A 20,066-nucleotide genomic window follows, 5' to 3' on the forward strand; every position below is an offset into this window, starting at 1 on the left:
TCTCTAGGAATGACATACTTCAAAAGCTGAACCTCCCTGAGAACAATTCAAAAGGCTTGTAAAATGGGCCAAACTACACTGGCTTGCCTTCCCATTCTGCTATGCAAAATTAGCTATAGATTGTTCATATATCTCACAAGTTAAAATTTACTTGTATTTATTGTGTACAAAATAATTTATGTACTGTGAAATAGCTCAGTAAAGCAAAGTGACATTGTATCACCTCACATGTTTATCAGCTTTTTATGATGAGCATCTCTTAAAATCTATTCTCATATAGTTTTAAATCCCCAGAGCTTTAGTACAATAATCTCTTGGGAGGAAGGATGCACCATACAGAGAGCATTAAAAATGAGCAACAAAAATATGTTCTTTGAAATGACAGAAGAAAAAGATGTTTATCCCATTGGTTATTTTGTTAATACGTGTAGCTGAGAAATATTTACCTTCATCAGTGGTAGAATTTAGAACTGGCTTACAGTGAGCTGTGTTTCACAGGCTTATTCTGAGCTGGGAATGAATTTAGTTTCTTTTCTGCTCCCAGAATTTTTTAAGCAATAAAAAAACAGAACTAACTCAAAACTAACTTATCGCACACAAAGAGTATCTGGTACCACATGGGGTATGGATGAGGAGATGTTGAGGAAAAGGATTATAAATGAGAGTCTTGGTAGTTGGTTGTGAAGGGTAAGGTATGACAAGAAGTTATGGTTGTTTAGGTTTCTGTTATAGTACGAAGCTATACATTTAATGAAGGGAAAACAATGAGGTGGAGCCCGGCTTAGCTTTGCAATGACTTCACAGGCAATAACCTACTGGAAGTTCTTGGTAGGTACATGGAATAGAGCTGAGCAGAAGTCTGAGCAGAAATTTGAAGTGTAGAAGGAAGTCACCTTCACGTGAAGACAGAGATCAGGTTGTACAATGACTGATGCTCAAACTGCTTAATTCATGATAGTGCTTTGCCCCCTTTGTAAAGATAACAATTATTGAGAATCCAGGATGTGCACAAGAGTTTGCAAAGGCCAATGGTATCATAGATCAAGAAGTTACTGAAGGAAATGAAATAGTTATTGCAAGAGCTAATTAAATGGGTGAAGGACTGTTATGCAGAAGTAAATCAAAGTTTTTGTAGTTAATTTGTTTCTAAAACAATTTTACTGCTTGAAAAACGTTATCTATAAAGAAGATGTGACCTGAGGATTTATATCTTGAGAGTAAGTTTTTGTACTTTAGATTGCCTTATGATGTTCCCAGTGTACATACAAACAGTATTTAAGTCTCCTGGGGAGCATCACCTTCATGTTCCTCAGCAGTCGGTACGAGTCTCAAGGAAAGGTGACTGCCTTGAACAAGATAGTACTATACACTTCTCATGAGATATTTCAAGAACTTTTAGTGAGAATGAGGCTGAGATGGCTCCAGCCAACTCGTGGTGGGAAGAGATATGCTTTCCAGTTGATGGCTGCTTTACACCAGTGCTTCCTATGGATTCTATTTCTGAGATGCAATTATTTAAGAGTTAGCAATACAAGACAGTATTTCATACTTATATTCTATCTCAATAACAGAATATCCCCTTAGCTGTTCAAGACTGGGGAATGCTGGTCTAAACTTCAGGAAAATCTGAGAGCATCTCTTTGTGGAAATTCTCCTTACTTCTGCTTTCTTTGCTTCATGGTCTTAGGTCATAAGACTTTCTGGGAACCAGAAAAAGTGTTATAGTCAGCACACTTAAGTTACTCTCTATTTGAGTAGAGATGAAGACTGTACAAATATGTGATTACAGTAAAATAGTCCACACTTCCTTTCTTAAAACACTGGTTCATCTTTTGCTTCTGTCTCCCTGAACTCAGCTTCAAGAGACCACACCTAATAACATCTCTTTTTTATTCTCTTGGGAGGCCATTATACTTGCTTTTGCTGGAAAAAAATTAGTCCTCTGATAAGCAAGTGAGTATTAATCAATCCACTTCACCTTGGGTTATCTTTAGTCTCCCAGGAGAATTTCCTTTTAGTTGTAAATTTGGTCCAACCAACAAGAGAAATGTTGTAAAATGTGACCATAATATATCAACAAACTTTCCCTAAATTTAGTATTTTCACACCTTTATTAACTGAAATCCCAACAAAGCCCATGTGATCATATTCTTTCCAGTAAAAATACTCATGCAGTACAAGTGATAATATTTGTAATACAGAAATATCCGCAGAATGACTGATTTTAAACCATAAAATAAAATCTGTAAGTAATAGTCATGAAGTTGGTCATAGTTGGAGGGTCAGCTTTGGTATAGCAAGAAGCAAGATGCCTCTTGCAGAAACACCTCAACTCACTAAGCCTATCACAAGTCTTCCTTAAGAGAAGCCCAAAAGCATCATGGGTGTTCACTGTAAGAGAAGCTTAAATCACAGTTCCTAATAGTAAAATTCATCATAGCACAGGTATAAAAATCTGAACCCAGAAAAATATCAGCAAGTGTTTGAGAGCTTATCATTTGCTGAAATTGGGTAGGATCAATTACAGGTACAAAATATACAATCAGTCAAGTCTCAGTCTAAAAGCCTTGACCTGACCATCTTTCATATTAAAGTCAAAAGATCAAGAGTCCATATTCCCCCTGAGTTGTCCTAACAGATCAGGCCTCTGCTCCCTCATTTACCATGTAGAAACAATTCTGAATGTTTTCTCCTTTTCATACAAACACCCACACTGTTCCACACTCCCAGCTGTTACTGGATAGTTTCTGATGGTGCTGTGTGGAGGCAGACAGTCTCAGAGGGAACACAAGTACCCTTCTCTGGGGAAAGCCCCATGCAGTCACTCTCTTTGTTCAGCTGGCTAGACTCCTGACCCTGCTGTCTCTCTTGCCTGAGGTCCGGGCATAACAGGAGCAGCTGATTATGGCCTGCCAGCTGGTATCTGAGCAACTGCTTTTGGGCTTCCTTCCAATTCCCAGGCTCCTGCAGGGTCAGCTTCTGAGCAAGAGCTCCTGGAACACAGGTGAGCCCCTGGGATGTGGTTTTGGGAATCCTCGGGGCAGGTGTAGCAGCTCTGTCCTCTGGGACAGCACGGCGGCTAACGTTTCTTTTGGACACTCCATCCGTTGACTGCAGGGGAAACTGGTTCTGTCTTCCCTGTATGACCTTCATTCTCATATCTGTAAAGAGAACCATAAGGGAAGAATGGGCTTAGTTTTCAATCAGATGACACGGCTTACACGATTTATATATTTGGCCATCATGGCAGCACATTCAAAGAATGAAAGATTGAATGATATCTATTCATCAATTTCCAAATAAATCTAGAACTTTTTTTCATAAAAGTACTATACTTAATACTCAATTTGTAATTAATATTAGCCATGTAACAAAAATGTGATATCATTCTCAGAAAAAATCACTCATGCATTGTTATTGAGTTAACAAGTATGTTTAATTATAAGAATGGGTCAAATTTGAAATCCATATCACAGCCAAGGGTAAGCATTAAGCCAACCAACATGTCCATCAAAGAACTAGTAATTTTTCCAAAAATTTCCTTAGTGATCTAAATTAATACATGTTTGCAATCATAAATGTCAATGTATGTTCCACACTAGTGTCCCATATAATTTTGTCCTTAAAACAACTTTCTGATGTATGGGGAATTATTATCTCTGCTTTAGTTGCAAAGGAGTTAAGACACAAATTATGTAACTTTCTAAGACCACAAATAAAGCAGGAACAGACCTTATATAAAAATTCAAGCATTTGGCTATACAGACTATAAGACCAAGACCACACAATACTGTGAAAAGATTAGGAAAACTACAGAGAATTAAGAATCAAGTATAGAAGTGAAAGAAGAGATGGTGTGCATTCACTATCCTCTTCTTCCAGTTGGCTGTGTGATGGTCATCCTACCTCTTAGCATCTCCTGGCTCTAGCTGTATAATTTCATACTGTTCTCAAATATATGGGGTAATGTCATGCATGCAAAAGGATACCTTTCATGTGCATTATTGTTTACAAAAAATGGGAGATCTGTCCAAATTTGGGGGATGTAGATAGTGTCCATTTATCTTGCATTTCCCACCACACTCTCCAGTCTTTACTCTTTGTTACTCATTGTAGATGGTGATTGATTGATTGATTGATTGATTGGTACATAACACAGTTCAAATTCACAAGCAGCCTTGTTTTTGTTGGGAGACAGAACATCTTTATTTTGACATAAGAAACAGAGCACAAAGTACCAGATTCAACATTATTTCAGTCTAACAGTGGATTGAAAAATGGCGTGAAGACATAAAAAGGCAATGGCTCCTATGAATACATGAATGATACTTTTTATTCAGGGTGGAAAATGAGAAGAAATCCTTATTTGCTCATATTATTTCCACAGTGGACAGATTAATATCCGAGGAGTGCGTGCTGTTCATATCTCCTCTATCTCTTTCCCCAGTCTTGTTGCCTCCCATTTATCTGCCAGAGTCACCTAACTATGGAATGTTTCTCTTGCTGAGAGCTATAGGAACTTTCTGGTTACTTCAGTTTTTCTGCAGGGTCTGCAATTCCTTCCTGAAGTGTTTCCTGACAGCTCAGCTAAATTGATTTCTATTTCAGATTACATTTACTGGGGTGTCCCAGTTAACCTATGCAGCTGCCTCTATTACTGGCCACCTTCACATGTGTAGAGGCCCCTTCTTCCTCTAATGTTTTTGATTGTTTTCAGTGGAGGAACTGTTTCCTGTCATCAACTTTGCACAGTCATCACGGTCCCTCCTGCAACGCTTTCTGGACTTGGTATCATCTTTGTAACTACTGTTCACGCCAGTAGGAAATGATAGTTTACCAGGATCAGCAAATAACCAAGGAACAACAATAATAAACTGTCATATAGAAGCAGATTTTAAAAGAAAAATTGGCTTTAAACTCTTATCCCTTGCTAAAACAAATATCACTACATACCTGCGGAATCAAACACTACAAGTCTCTTGGTCAGCCCATTGAAAATGGTCTTAGCCTGGTTTTCTGAGACCTTCTTTGAAAATCCCCCACCCTCTTCTTTTTCAAGTCTATATCTATTAATAAAAGGCTAATATAAATCTAGCTTCCTTTTGCCGAACCCTAAATATTTTTAAAATCTCCTATGAATTATTTACATGGCATCTCCAATCAGCAACATACCTGACAGACTCCCCAGCCAGAAAGAAAGTTCACAGTGTAAAGGTGCCCAGGGAGACTGGCCACCTCCCACTGTGAGCTTATAGACAGAGCTAAGTCAGCACACATTATATGTCACTGCCAACATCAGAAGGAATCAGCTCCTTTGATCTTGGACCTCCACAGGAAGCTTAGATCTCAGACAAATTAGATAAAAAATGAATTTATTGCAGATATGTACCTTAAGGCATTCAGCTGAATGTTTGGGTTTTAGGAAAGGAATAATAGTGAGTATCAAAACATAGGAATTATCATGCCTCCTTCCCACATAGGTCTTGTTCATGAGCCTCAACTAAAATGGAGACATGACTTCAGGTTACTCAAGCATGCTTCCTAGCATCCATTACCAGGTGTGGTGAAGCTTCGGGAGAAAGGGATAGGATATGGGCAAGATAGAACTCTGCTCTACTAATACAAAGACTTATTGTGTTGAGGACCTTCTGAGTGCATGCAGAGTTAGCGATAACTTCTCCAGCTCTCTTAGTCTCTTTTGACTCCTAGAACATTCTTAAATGTCAAGCCCATGGAATTCCTCTCCTGTACAGTTTGCTCTGAGTGAGCATCCTTCATTAGTTTTTTCTCTATTTTTGTTTTACAGCATGAGCATTAGCAACAAGGATCACTGACTTCCTATCTTCATCTGAAATGTTCATGTATTTTCTTACCCATGTCTATATATGGTGTTCAGTGTTGAATCCCTTGAGTTCTCAGTACAATTGTTTTCATATGAGACTCATGGGGTCTGAGGCAGAGGTCAGTTAATAGAAGGGATCCACTCCCTACTTGTCAATAAGGTTGAGAACCTTGTTACAGAATATATACACAGTAAACACTATTGTCTGTGTTCTGTTTAGATTCGCTATTCCTTTATGTGGAAGTTGTTGTTTACTTTAATAAGCAATACATTGTTTATCAAAAATCAAGAAATTTAGAGAAAGGAAATCCAAGGACAAAATATATTTAGTCTCTCATATAATGTCCCTGGTGCCCTGCATGTTCATGGTTCATAGACATTCTACCACTGGATATGTTCATCCAGTTCGTCCAGTTCGTTCAGCTAATTCATGCTTGTGAAATTCACTTTGTTATTTCATTTTTTAAAATACAGATCTATGTAAACACTCTAAATAGTCAAGTTGACTTGTTTCATGTGCAGACTGTTTTCCTTTTGAATGTTTTCATGTTAACATACAAAGTAATGGGTTTTATTGTGCCATTTTCATACAGATGTCACTATATTTTGCTTTTTTCAATTCCTCTTTACCACTGACATACTCTACAACTCTATTTTGTTTCTACTTTTAACATATATTTTTAATCTAAACATTTAATATAGAAACACATATATTCCATCATACACTTGTATTTGTAACACATGATCTTAATTTATGTGATTTATTTTATAGGATCAGCTCCTTTTCAGTGGTTTATACTTTATGACGAAACTTAGAGTCATCTTATGCCATCTGACATTGTATAAAGCTGTTGAAATTAAATTAAGATAAATTAACAGGTCTTTGTAATTACTAAACCTATTAGTGAACATATCATCATCCCTGAATATATTCAAGTATTTCTTTGAACTGTTTGGAAAATATAGTTGTTTTTAATATATTTGTCATATCTTTCATTACTATTCTTCAAAACTAACCACATATTTGACCCCATTTCATCATATTTCCTAACTGCACCCTACTAGCTTATACTAGTTCACTTTGAGCTGCTTTAATGAAATCCTTAAACCAGGGTAAATTTACAAAGAATAAGGTCGGTTTTAAAAGCAGATATCATATACAAATAGTGTCCAACACTGTCTTTTTAATTTTGATTTACATCTTCCTACATTCCACAGTGTCAAAAATGTGTTGTAAGATGATACGACTAACTTATTTGTTTTGTCCTTAATTGGGTAGGAAATCTAAAGTTTCATTGTTAATACAATTTTGTGTAGCAATGGAGCATTTCAATTAGTGTATAGTTGTAGCTATTTTAGGAAAGTGAGCACTGGATTTTATTCATACTTTTAAAACAGGAAATATTTACTTCTTTTTAATGTGACACGGAGATGCTATTAGTTAGTGGTTTCCACATACAGTTCCCCTTTCCTGTGGACTTAGAGAAAGGTCTGTTCAGTCTTTTGCAGTGGTTTCTCTAGCATTTCTACAAACCAGTTTCTGTACAGTGGACAACCAGGCCCTTAACAAATGAGATTTGAAACAGTATAATATGATTCAGGACCTAGAGGGGCTAATTATGTTCTTTGAGATAATACTCTTTCCCCTTTAGCACCCTGTTCCACATCTGCATTCTTTAATACCATATATTTGTTGTGATTTCTTTATACTTCATTGACTGAAATCCTTCTTTAATTATCCCTAAAATTGGGTCGCCAAAATGTTAGAATTTGATATAAGACAAGGAACCAGCCTAACATCTTCTTGAAATCACACAAAGGATGTGTACATTAATATTTAGTAGATATGATGCTGTAAATTAAGGCTTATTATTATCAGGAGAGAAACACTGAACTGCACCACTCATTCTACTGGGTTCTCACCCAAGTATAGCAAACACAAGGAAGAGCTTCATGTAAGGTTTCTGATTTTTGATCATTTCTGCTGGGGGCATGACACCAGATACCATGTAACATTCCAGTACCCTCCATCTTCACACAGTATCAACAGTCTTCTGACTTTTCTAAGTCCTAGTGAGAATTTCTCTCCACACATTGCAAATGTCCTTCAAAGCAAATGTAACTAATTGTCCCCAGAATTCTGGCAGTGAGGGAATACTGCTTTTAGTTTTACAACTGAGATGCTTCTCTTCAAGACCATGGTAAGTTAGTCACCATATCTAGGGGATGAAATTTCTGGGGCTGAGAGCTATTCCTTGGGAAAGAAATAGTCACTCACACAAAGAGTTTCTCAAAGTCAAACGTGCTGCAATGTAGGTACATATTAGTGCATCTTAATGCAATAAGGAATGCATTCCTTTTTTCTTTGAATATAGAAGACTAGGGAAAACTGTATGAAGAATAATGCAAAGCACCTTTTGTCTCGATTGGCACAGTATGTTAACAAACTAACAAGGAGTTAGGCTATCCCATGTTGAGTGAATGTTGCATAGTAATGTACACAGTATTATTATGACAACTTTACTAATTTGGAAGCCGAAAGGCATGAGGAAGTTAGTTGTCAAGCTTGAGGACAGAAAGTCTGTCAAAAGGGGTATTCAGAACTAAACTCAGTCTGTTTGACTCCATGGTTCAGTCCCCTCAATGGTCACATTCTCCTGCTCTCCCATCTGACAACTGGACTTGTTAAGTCTGCGGAGGAGAAGAGAAGCTTTACATATGAACCTGAAAAGATGGCGTCAGTGTGTCGAAACCCTTGGCAGTGCTGCATTCTTAGGGCTGTCTTCACACTGCACTCCTCTCTCCTACTCTTGCATCCATGACATTTTTGTTAGTAGTGGTGACAAAATGAGTTTATTATCCAAACTCAGCCCCAGCATCTAAATGATCTTCAGCGCTAAGGGAATCTTTACAGAAAGAAGAGAAGGCAGTGGTGAGCAAAAAAACCAACTACTTTATTGGTAAATGCCAAAAGTTTAAAAGACTGAGGAAAAGGGAAAACTAAAATGTCATGTAAACAGTGGAATAAAATTGAACTTATTTAAAGCTTTCAATAACTAGGCATGTTTGCTTTTAAGAACTAGACAAAGCTTGGAAGATAAGGAAACAATCCTAGGATGGTCCTCAGTGAGGGCTCAGAGAACACAACTATTTTAAACTTGGATGTCCAATGAAATGGACTCTTTGCACCCATCTCTTCAGTATAAACTGATTTTCAGAAGCCCTATATCTTGTTGCACTCCTGATAATTTATTAATAAACTACCCCATAAAACCCAGTCATTGTGATATTAATTTAAGCGAGGGGATGATGAGCCATGTAGATGACCATAATAGGTTCGGTAAAAGCACAGCATTGCCCCAGCCAGTTGCTTAAGATGAGCTGCCAGATGCAGAAGGCAATTTCAAACACAACGCTGAGCTGTGTGCAATAGAAGACAAGATGCTTTCCCATTTAAGAGGTGGATAAGCACCCTAGATCCCTATGGCTTGCTGTGGAGTCTGCAAAGAATTCTTATGTTCTTTTCTATCTCTCTATCCTTTATACTACAACATCCCCAGTTCCTACTCTGTATCATTATTATTATTAATATAGTTACTATATTCATTATCATTTTATTACTATTTAGGATAGTTTAAAAGACTGTGTTTAAAAGTAGCTGGCTACGTTTGAAAAAATAAAATTTGTATTTCCTCTATGGGAAATGACATAAATAAGCTACTATGTGTATGTATAAGCACATACATGGAAACACACACACACACACACACACACACACACCACGCGGGCACACATGGAAACACACCTGTACCCACTTGTGTGCACACAACTGAGAAGCTCATTCAAATACAATTTCACACTGACAGAGTTTGGTCAAACATAAACTCAGAACTAGCTATCACTGGTAACTACTAACTCCTTTTCTACTAGAAAATGTTATTTGACTCTTAGGGAAACTAGAATTGTTTTTCTATTTAGAACATATGTTCTAAAATGTTTCAGAGTCACGGAAATTATGTGACTATTTTTCAAACACAGTATCCATGCTTGGCAAGCTCATATGATCTGGTCACTGAATTCCTATTGTGAACCCTTAGTAGGCTAAAAGCCAGACCCTCGGTTGAGGCAAAGGCTCCACTTTCTCTGCTTTCCATCAGTTCTAATGGTAACTTAACTGTGGGACAAGTAAGAGCCAACTGCCACAGCATAGCAAATGACACAGGCTGCTAACAGTACCAGGAAACAACAAAGCAGGGTTAAGCAAAACTGACTCACTTCTTGAGGGTTCTACGCTAAATCTAATTTGCGCAGTGGGCATTTGGCAACTACACCCTCTGCTTTTCCAAACTCGATAATGTTGCCAAATTGGCAGCTTTGCAACAGCTAAGGGGAAGATTATATGCCTACAGTCTGGCTTTCCTTTCTCTCTGTTAAACAAACTCAAATGTGAAACCAATAATCTTTTTCTGAGAAAAGATATATAAATGTCAGTTCAAATAACTGGCTACTAACTGAGTGAATCAGATGGACCTGTGTCTTCCTGGGCTGTGGTATTATTTAATTACAAAAAAAGTAATGAAAAAAAAAAACAAAGGAGGGGCTGTAAATGAAAGTTCTTCATAACCTGACACCAGGGAAGGAGGAGCCGTGGTTAATCCACTGTAGTCCTCCCTGCTTCATGCTCACCTTCCCCCGTCAGGGTCTCTTCTTTTGCTGCCTTTACCCGGAGTCCTCGGTGTTTGGAAGAGATATGGGTGTTCTTCTTTTGATCCTTAGTCTGAGATTCAGACATGTCTTCCGGTTTTATTTCTGTATTGATGAGGAAAAATAAGTTTTATTTTTTCTGTTGTTTTGTCAGATTTTAAAAGACATTTTTATTTGCAAGGAGGATCTGAATGTGAAGGTGTTTCTACCACTCCTATCTCTTTCTATTGTGACCCATATTTAACAAAACGTGTAGAATATGCCTAGAGCTTAGGAAATGATTATGTAAAAAACCCATTCACTCATCACTAACTTTATGATATAAAACTGTATATTATCTGATACATTAGCAGCCATGCATTGCTTGGGAATGCTTGAGACATAGCTAGTTTGAGTTGAGATGTATTATAATCGAAAATGCATACCTGATTTAGGGAAAACAAAATATCCAATTATTTTTTTTCATTACTCATTGAAACAATATTTTTGGATATTTAGGATGGAGGCCAAAGAGAAAGATTACTATACTTATTGTGTGTCTCACAGTATGGCTTACATTTCAAGACCAGTTTAATAACAAAAATTATTAAAGCTTTTAATTTGAAGTATATATTCAATGAAAGCATCCAATACATTTACAAGGAGGATATCAGAATTTTTACCCATTGTTAACCTGTTTAGACATTAGTGAGGACAGCCCTTAGAGGCCCATTGTTGAAACCCTAATGTACAGGACTGCACTAATGTGAGGGTAGATCTTTATAATTGACCCACATCTATGATTGTGAAGTATAACACTGGCGTCTACAAAGTTCAGTGTGAGGGCCATGTAAGCAAGTTTTTTGAAATATCAAAAAAGTTATCTCATAATGTCTTAAGTAGTTTTATGACTTTTTGTTGGGTTACAGCCATAGCTATTCTTAGCTGTATGTGGTCACATTCAGCCCACAGCCTGGCAACTAAACCTACCAGCTGAGAAATGGGTATCACTAAGGACATGCCCTCCAAGAGAATTATATAACTGAATCCCCACTCCCAGGCCCACTCTGCCTGTGTCCTAGAAGTGAATGGACACTTTTTGCCACATATGTTCCCATTACGATGGCTCTACCTGCACCCCGACTGTTAGCAAGGAATCTGTCAGAGTGCATCATCACTCCGTGAATGACAAGCAGTACCCTGCCTCTGTGCACAGTCACAGATGGTCCCTTTAAGAGACAAGCTCTGGCTACTTGCTCTCTCTTTCTGTGTTCCTCTAAAGAGGCAGGCAGGTCTCTGTCTCTCTCTCCCTGCTCTCTCTCTCTCCCTCCCTCCCTGTTCACACACTCTCTGTCTCCCTCTCCCTTCCTCCCTCCCTCCTTCCCTCCCTCCCTCACTCCCTCCCTCCTTTCCCCCTCTGTGTCTCCCTGTCTCTTTCTCTCTTTTCTCTCCCTTTTCTCCATTTCCTTCCCCTAATAAAATTACCCATGTGAATTCTGCCTGCATGGTGTGTTTGTCCCTCACTCATCATGGGGTACACCAAGGTCCACCTTAAGCTGCATATCATAACATTGGTGTCATGGCTCTAACACTGACTAGAGTCCAAATGAACAGAACTGCCTCACTATATACTTGAATATTAAAAACTATGAGTTAAATAAAAAATTTCCATTTAAAAGCTGTTTTGAGAATGTCATTGTAGTAACATAAAGGTGACCAACATAGTAACAGAACAAGGAAGTTGACATTGGTACATTCATATAATACAAACAGATATGTCCTTGGGGCTCAAAAAAAGAAATAAAATCTTCCACCTATCCCTGTCTAAAAGGGTACTTCATTTTTACATATTCATTCATTAGATAAATGTAAACATTAAGGTACATTTATGACCTGATGAGCTGGTTCAGTGATAAAACATTTGCCATTTCAGTGTGAGGATGTGAATTCAGATGTCCAGAGCCCACAAAAGCAGGACACGCTAGCACACATAGGGAATCCCAGCATTCCTACATTAAGATGTGAGGTGGGAACAGGAGAGTCTTCAGAAGGCAACAGGCCAGCTGGCTTGTCAAACCCAGTCCCCAGGAACAAGAGATCCTGCCTCAAACAATGTGGAAAGGGAAGACCGACAGAATGAGGTTCTAGAATCTCTGAATGTACCCCATGGCTGGTATACCCCATCACTCACACACACAAATATGCAAGTGTGAATACACATGAACACACACACACACACACATACATACATAAAATGTAATACAAAAATGCATAGAATGGTTAAAGGTTCTGTTTCCCAGACTCTCTGGCAGTGGGATTGTAGGTTGTGACTCCCCTGATCCATGTCTAAAATCCATATATGAGTGAGTACATACCATGTTTCTCTTTTTGTGACTGGGTTACCTCACTCAGGATGGTTTCTTCTAGTGCTATCCATTTGCCTGCAAATCTCAAGATTCCATTGTGTTTTTTTCCACTGAATAGTACTCCATTGTGTAAATGTACCACATTTTCTCTATCTACTCTTCAGTTGAGGGGCATCTAAGTTGCTTCCAGGTTCTTGCTATTCAGACACCCACAGCTAAACATTGAGCTGAACTCAAGGAACCCAGTGACAGAGAGGGAGGACTACTGAGCATAGGTGTTAAGACTGGGCTTGTTTAACCCACAGAAACAGCTGACCTGAACAAGAGGGAGCTCTTGAACACCAGACTGATGGCTGGGAATGCAGCATGGGATTGACCCAGGCCCCCTGAATGTGGATGTCAGTGAGGAGGCCTAAGCAATCTATGGGGCCTTGAGTAGTAGATTAGTATTTGTTCCTGGCAAAAAAATGGACTTTGGGTGCCCATCCCACAATGAGAGATGCTCTCTCAGCTTGGACACTTGGGGGAGGGCCTATGCCCTGCCTTGAGTGAAAGACAGACTATGGACATCCCCCATGGAGGGCCTTACCCTCCCTGGGGAAAGGAGTGGGGATTGGGGAAGGGGGGACACCGGGTTTTGTGGGAGGGCATGGGAGGAGGGGAGAGAGAGGGGGGATCTCATATTGACATGTGAAGTAACCTTGTTTCTAATTTATATTTAAAATTTTAAAAAGACTTCAAATGCATAGAATGAATTTTCTAAATGAAAAGGAATTTAAGGAATTTTGTGGTCGAATTTCAAGCTGAACTAGGTCATGTTTGTACAAAACACAGTTTTCACTCAGATAACTAGAATGAATCACCATGGGACAAATTTTGCATAGTTTGGCAGGTAGAAGATTTGTAAAGCAATTGCAATTTGCTGTTATATTATTTGTTGTCAGTGTGAGAACTCATGCTGCATTGGAAACTTAGAGTTTTGGGAAAAAATTAGGGGGAGTGCATCAATATTCACAAATTTTACAGATTTCTATTTTATTTGTAATATTTTATATCATTTTAAGCTATGTGTGTGTTTGTTTCTCTCTGTGTGACTGTGTACATGTGTCTACAGTGACCAGGAGACATTAGATCTGGATCTGGAGTTAGAGGCAATTTCTAACTGCCTGATGTAGCTGCTGGGAACTAAACTACTCTGAGTCTTTACAAGAGCAGTATTGCTAGAAACTGTGGGGTCATCTCTCCAACTCTAAGATTTCTCGTTCTTGAAGATTCATGATGACATTAACAAAAATTCTTTTAATTTGTAGAATAAAATTTGTCAACATTTAGAAGACTGTCTAAATTAGTAACATAATATTCATGTGGCCAAGACACAATGTGGGCAAAAGCCTCATTTAAAGTACAAGATAAAAATATTTTTAAAAGAATAAACTGCTGTTGAGCAGTGATGGTGCACACCTTAATCACAGCACTTGGGAGGCAGAGGCAGGAGGATCTCTGTGAGTCTGAGGCCAGTCTGGTCTACAGAGTGAGTTCCAGGACAGCAAGAGCTGTTACAGAGAGAAGCCCTGTCTTGAAAAACAACAAACAAACAAAAAAGAATAAACTGTAAAGCAAACTACTATCTTTCATATAATAAAATACAAATAGTACTTAAAATTTTTTAAGACAAAAATCCTTACTTTGTCAAGATTAAATGTATAATAAAAGTGTATCTAACATCCAAAGGTCAACTGTGATACTTTCTTATTCTCTGTCTGTGAGGTTGGATATCTTCATACAGTTCAGCTTAAATATGTCCATTGTAATAACATTATACACAGTCACTGCGCCTGATTAGAAATAGGAAGCCATTAGAAAGACTAAGAAGAATACAGCAGTTTTAATTATAATTTTTAACATTATTTTAAAGCAAAACTTAATTATGTTTATAAGAATAATGCATTACTATTAAGTTTGAATAAGTTAATTGGTAAAATTTAAATACAGTGATTTGACTTCTAATATGGAAATACTAATGGATAGAGCACATACAGACAAAAGCTGCTTGCACTCTCAGTAATTAATTATAATCCAATGAGGCCATGAGACAAAGCAAAATTGAAAACTGAGTGTATCATTGAGTTGGGGAGTCATTTTCTACCAGAAAGTTGAGAAAGAGCATGTCTCTTATTCTAAGAAATTAATGACTGTTAATTTTAGATTCAAAAGGCACAAATTGCATGCTATATAAGGAAGCACTTTAGATTAACAACTGTATTCATCAAAGCTCCTTCCAAGCATTTCATAATTTTTAAACATTAGTGATATCCATTTAGTACAGAGAAATGGATCCACATACACTGACAAGTTTAAAGAACAGAGAGGGACTGGGATGGACAACTTATATAACTGTTGGACGAACCTGTTCTAGAACTGAGCAATGGGATTCACAAGGCTTAGGGAGTGGCTTGTGAAAGGTTAGTAGAATTAGGTATTAAATTAAGAGTGAGATTTAAATAACCTAATTTGCAGGATCACATGAGAGTAAAGAAGATGATACTCTACTTACAAACCAGAAAGTAACATACATAAATACACTCAACACATAAACACACACAAACACACATACATGTACAAATACATAGATTCAAGAACACAAATGCATGTACAAACATACACACACAAACATACACATATTTACACAAACATACATGCACAAACACATACACATTCACACATATATACATGTACACACAGCATGCACAAAACATGCTCACATATACATATGTGTGCATAGACACATAAATATGTATAGAATGTAGATAGAACTAACTTCAGGTTTAAACAATAAGCAAAGTAGAAACTGCAGTTCAGCACATTATAGGCAATACTTTTCAGAACCCCTTTGAGACTATACTCTCTTTTAGAAAGATAAGGGTTTTACTAGTAGCATTTCTAGCCCTGGTCACCAGGATGGGGAGACAGGATCTCCAGGCTGAATGCTGTTAGATACAGTATTTATCAATTAGGGCTGTCCTTCTCTCAAATAGCCCTTGAAAATCCAATCACAGTGAACATCCTAGTAGTCATGCCAGGGTACATCCATTGATGTTCCTGTATTCAAATATTATCCTGTTGCCTTTAACCACTGAGACACTTTTTAGGTAGTTACTGCTTAAGGTTGGGGTTTCATGTTGGTTTCTCGCATCACTACTATTTCTTCAGGACACTCGAAAGTCCACAGTGTGAGGTTAGATGTAAGGAAAGGACTTCTCAATGATTTATCTGCTGCTTTTTCCTCTCTTCCTTGCCAAAACTTGAGGAGAACGATACAAAGGTCCACATGAGACACCCCCCAAAGTGCATGTTAACCTAAAAATAAGACATTCTGCTTCTGGGGAAATGATCAAGGAGATACATGGCTTTTTTAACTTCTCATCCACACTGACTTTCCTCCTTCCAAAGAGAGGGAGGAATGATGAGCAAAGGGGTTAAGACCAGGCTGGTGAAACCCACAAAAACAGCTGACCTTAACAAGGGGGAGTTCTTGGACCACTGTCTGATGCCTGGGAGACCAGCATGGGACTGATTCAGGCCCCCTGAATATGGGTGTCAACAAGGAGGCCTGGGCAATCTGCGGGGCTTTAGGCAGTGGATTGGTGTTTGTCCCAGGCATACAGATGGACTTTGGGTGTCCCTCCCACAGTGAGGGATGCTCTCTCAGCTTGATCTCTTGGGGAAGGACCTGGGCCCTGTGCTGAATGTAATAGCAGACCCTGGGGATCCCCAACGGATGGTCTCACCCTCCCTGGATGGTGTCACCCTCCCTGGGGAATGGAGCGGGGATTGGGTGGGGACCTGGAGGAGCTGGTGGGAGTCTGGGGGGAGGAGAGGAGGGACAGGGAGCTGGGATTGACATGTGAAACAAACTTGAAATGAAAAACAAGGGTTAGCCTCTGTGTTTTTCTTCTTTGATAATCACAGTTATGTGCCTAAGACAGTCTCAAGGCTATGTTTTCAAGTGTGATATTGGGCATCTGATCATCCTGTCTCCACCTCCTGAGTGTGAGTACTAGGATTATAGAGGTGATCCATCATGTCGAGTTTGATGGGTTCTCAGAATCAAACCCAGGACTTCCTGCACAAGAGGTGACCATTGAATGCAGTGAACTGCATTCCTAACCCATCTCTTTAACATGCCTCTGGCAGGGTTGCTTGCAAAGATGAGACTGTGCAGCCAAATTACATGTTGTTTCTATGGTGCATGACAATACACAAGTTACTTACCCTTACTGGACCTTACTCTTCAATACCTGTACTATAAGAAAAATAGTCACTACCTGGTCAATACTGAGCATGCAATAAATGTAATAATTTAACACAGTTGTTAATACTAAAGATCAGGTAATCCCTGTCTTTATTATGTTAATTGAAATAATGGGTTCCATGTAGTTGTATAAATCACAAAACACCATAAACCTTCTCTTTGAAGACATACAAATTATTAATGCATTATACATGATGACTTCTGACATTTTCATTAACCTCCCCCTCCAAACCACATACTTCTGTTTTTGCTTTTCTTAAACCAGCAGCAAACAAGACAGCTCAGAGCCAGCCATGACACCAAGGAGCACAGGGACAAGGCCAGGATGATGGTTGATCTCTCCTTGCGTGCCACAGGTAAGACAGCAAAGGCCTTGGATCTAGCTGTAAAATTAGCACCTGTTTGGGAAGGAAAAAAGTTTCAACAGTGCATTAAGATAGCAATATCTACCCCAGAGCAGGCATGCGAAAACTATTTCTTTGAAGTTACTAAGCAAATGGATCAATTAATCAATGATAAATTCAGTTTTAATGTTCTGGAAGAAGCTTAAAAAGTCATAATTTTTCTTTTCACTTGTGTCCATCATGATGAGAAACCATTCTGAGTTCTTAATTCGTGGCTCATATCTCCTTTCTCTATCAGTGCAAAATTATAGTAATGAGAAAGCATGTTCTTGGCTCCAGAATGGGTAGAACTACTCACTTTGACAAGTAGTCACATAAAGGGAAACTCATCACAAATAAATAAAAATTTAATTATGGTGATCTGGAATCTGCCTACAGCCCACAAAGTGACACTCTCCACCTCAAAGCAGACAAAGAGAGTATACAATACTTTAAAGATCTATTTTTTGTGTGTATGTGATTATGTGTGTACATATGTGAGCATTTTTGTGTACGTGCCAGCAGAAGGCAAGAATCAGGTCTCCTGGAACTGGGACTGCTGGCAACTGTAAGTTGCCTGACATGGGAGATGGGAACTGAACTCAGGTTCTCTTCATGAATAGCAGGTGATCTTAATGGCTGAGCCATCTATCCAGCCCAGATGGGTATATATATATATATATATATATATATATATATATATATATATATATGTATGTATGTATGTATGTATGTATGTATGTATATATGTATATATATGTAAACGAATAAGCAAATTTAAAAATTGAAGTGTGTTGGATTTACTTAAAGTGTTCTTCAGACCAGATCACATGTTCTGCCAATACAGTGCTAACAGTCTTCCCAAAGTTAAGAACATTGCTATCAGGTAAGCTGGTGAGCAGCTGCAGACACTGTTGCTTTGGCTGTGGGTGATGAGGCAAGAAGAGGAACATCTCACTGAGAGCAAGCTTCTCTAAGAATTACCCAAAGCCACATTTTTTCACTGGATTAAAAAGTGTGGTTCTCAACCCATTAATGTATTTTTAAAGGCACAAAATCATTTATTTAGGAAAACTTAAAATATCTAGAAGCAAATGTCGGTGGTAGTTCTACTTATAACCATCAAACACTCAAATGTCCTTCCAAAGGAGAAGACATGAAAAAAATGGTTGATCCAGAGAACCAACTGCCTGCCCACTCAAGCCGAAAGAGAAAATGAAGAGATGGGTATGGGCAGGTAGTAAATAACCTCCAATAACTAAACTTAAAATCAAATGCAATATGCTGAGGGGAGCTGATGTCTACAAGGCAGACTCTGTGTGATTTCATTTATATAATATTCTAGAAAGGACCAAACTACAGAGACAGAGAACATGTTGCTGTTTGTCAGTGGGCAAGAGTCTGAGCTGTGTGCAATAGCAGGACAGAAATTTCTGGAGAAATAATGAAAACACTGTATCTTGATTGTTTTGCTGCTTACTGTAGGAATATATACAAGCACTTCAAGTCATAAAAACCAAGAAATGGTCCATTTAACCACAAGTAAATTTGAAAAATAACTTTTAGAAAAGTCTTGTCTATAGTCTCAAAAGTAGAATGCATTAATTATGGAGATAGTTTCATGAAAGGACATTTATCAGTATTTATCACATAATATGTTTTACATTTATGTTATATAATATTTAATTATTCTAAATATCAAAAATAAAATATCTGAATGATTATTTGCCTGTGAGTGTGACTTATAGTTGACCTTTTTTCCAAATAAAAGTTCAAAACAAACCTCTATCTCATAAAAACCACACAAAAATAGCTGTTGTTTTCTCCATTTAAAGATTCAAAGTGTATTCTTGTACTGTGCTTTCCTTGGGTGAACCTGACAATTTGTTTGGAAGCCACAATGATATAGATGCTGGATGTCTTGACTCTAGGCTGACTTACCTCAGGGCTCCCAGAGCTGCAGTAATAATATCAGATACAGTGATTCTCTTTTGAAAGCATATAGCTTAGGCCTGAGCCAAGTTCATCTTGTTTACTCTCAAATACCTTACTCCAGACAAGGAGGAATGAATTTTACCAGGTTCTTAAGGACATCAACCAACATTCTTAATTCTCTTACCTGTTTTTATTAATAATGATGACACAAATTTTACAGCTTTTATTTAAGATATTTAGGAGCTAGTAAACGACTCAATATATGCATATGACAAATATTTATAAAAAGTCAGAATGCAATACATTCCAGAAAATACCGCAATTAAATATGATCAGGGAAAGCATTCTAAAGGAAACATGATCTGGAAGAGACTTTAAAGGTCCAACACATTAATAAACAAAAACAGGAGAAGATTAGCGGTTGAGGTGAACTCCTGAAAGTTAGGGACCTTTAATAGGCATTAAATGTCAATCAAAACACCCCAAGTAGCATTCTGACTGTGACGGACTGTAGTAAAAGGATGATTCTAAGCTGAGAAGTGATG

General features: G+C 38.0%; 1 protein-coding gene across 1 annotated transcript in view; it reads right to left on the reverse strand.

The window, feature by feature from the left end:
- Positions 1 to 2,088: 2,088 nt before the first annotated feature.
- The window catches only part of Pkhd1 (PKHD1 ciliary IPT domain containing fibrocystin/polyductin), a 424,327-nt gene continuing 406,349 nt past the window's right edge, over positions 2,089 to 20,066 (reverse strand). Inside the window, exons 64-66 of the mRNA XM_005072284.4 lie at positions 17,443 to 17,601; positions 10,529 to 10,651; positions 2,089 to 3,161 (exon numbers count right to left, since the gene is read on the reverse strand). Of these exons, the coding sequence (XP_005072341.1) occupies positions 2,734 to 3,161; positions 10,529 to 10,651; positions 17,443 to 17,601 (710 nt within the window). The 3' untranslated portion in view covers positions 2,089 to 2,733. The remainder of the gene's footprint in view (positions 3,162 to 10,528; positions 10,652 to 17,442; positions 17,602 to 20,066) is intronic.

The sequence above is a fragment of the Mesocricetus auratus genome, unplaced genomic scaffold, assembly GCF_017639785.1.
Source record: "Mesocricetus auratus isolate SY011 unplaced genomic scaffold, BCM_Maur_2.0 Super-Scaffold_100021, whole genome shotgun sequence".
In the NCBI taxonomy this organism is placed as follows: Eukaryota; Metazoa; Chordata; class Mammalia; order Rodentia; family Cricetidae; genus Mesocricetus; species Mesocricetus auratus.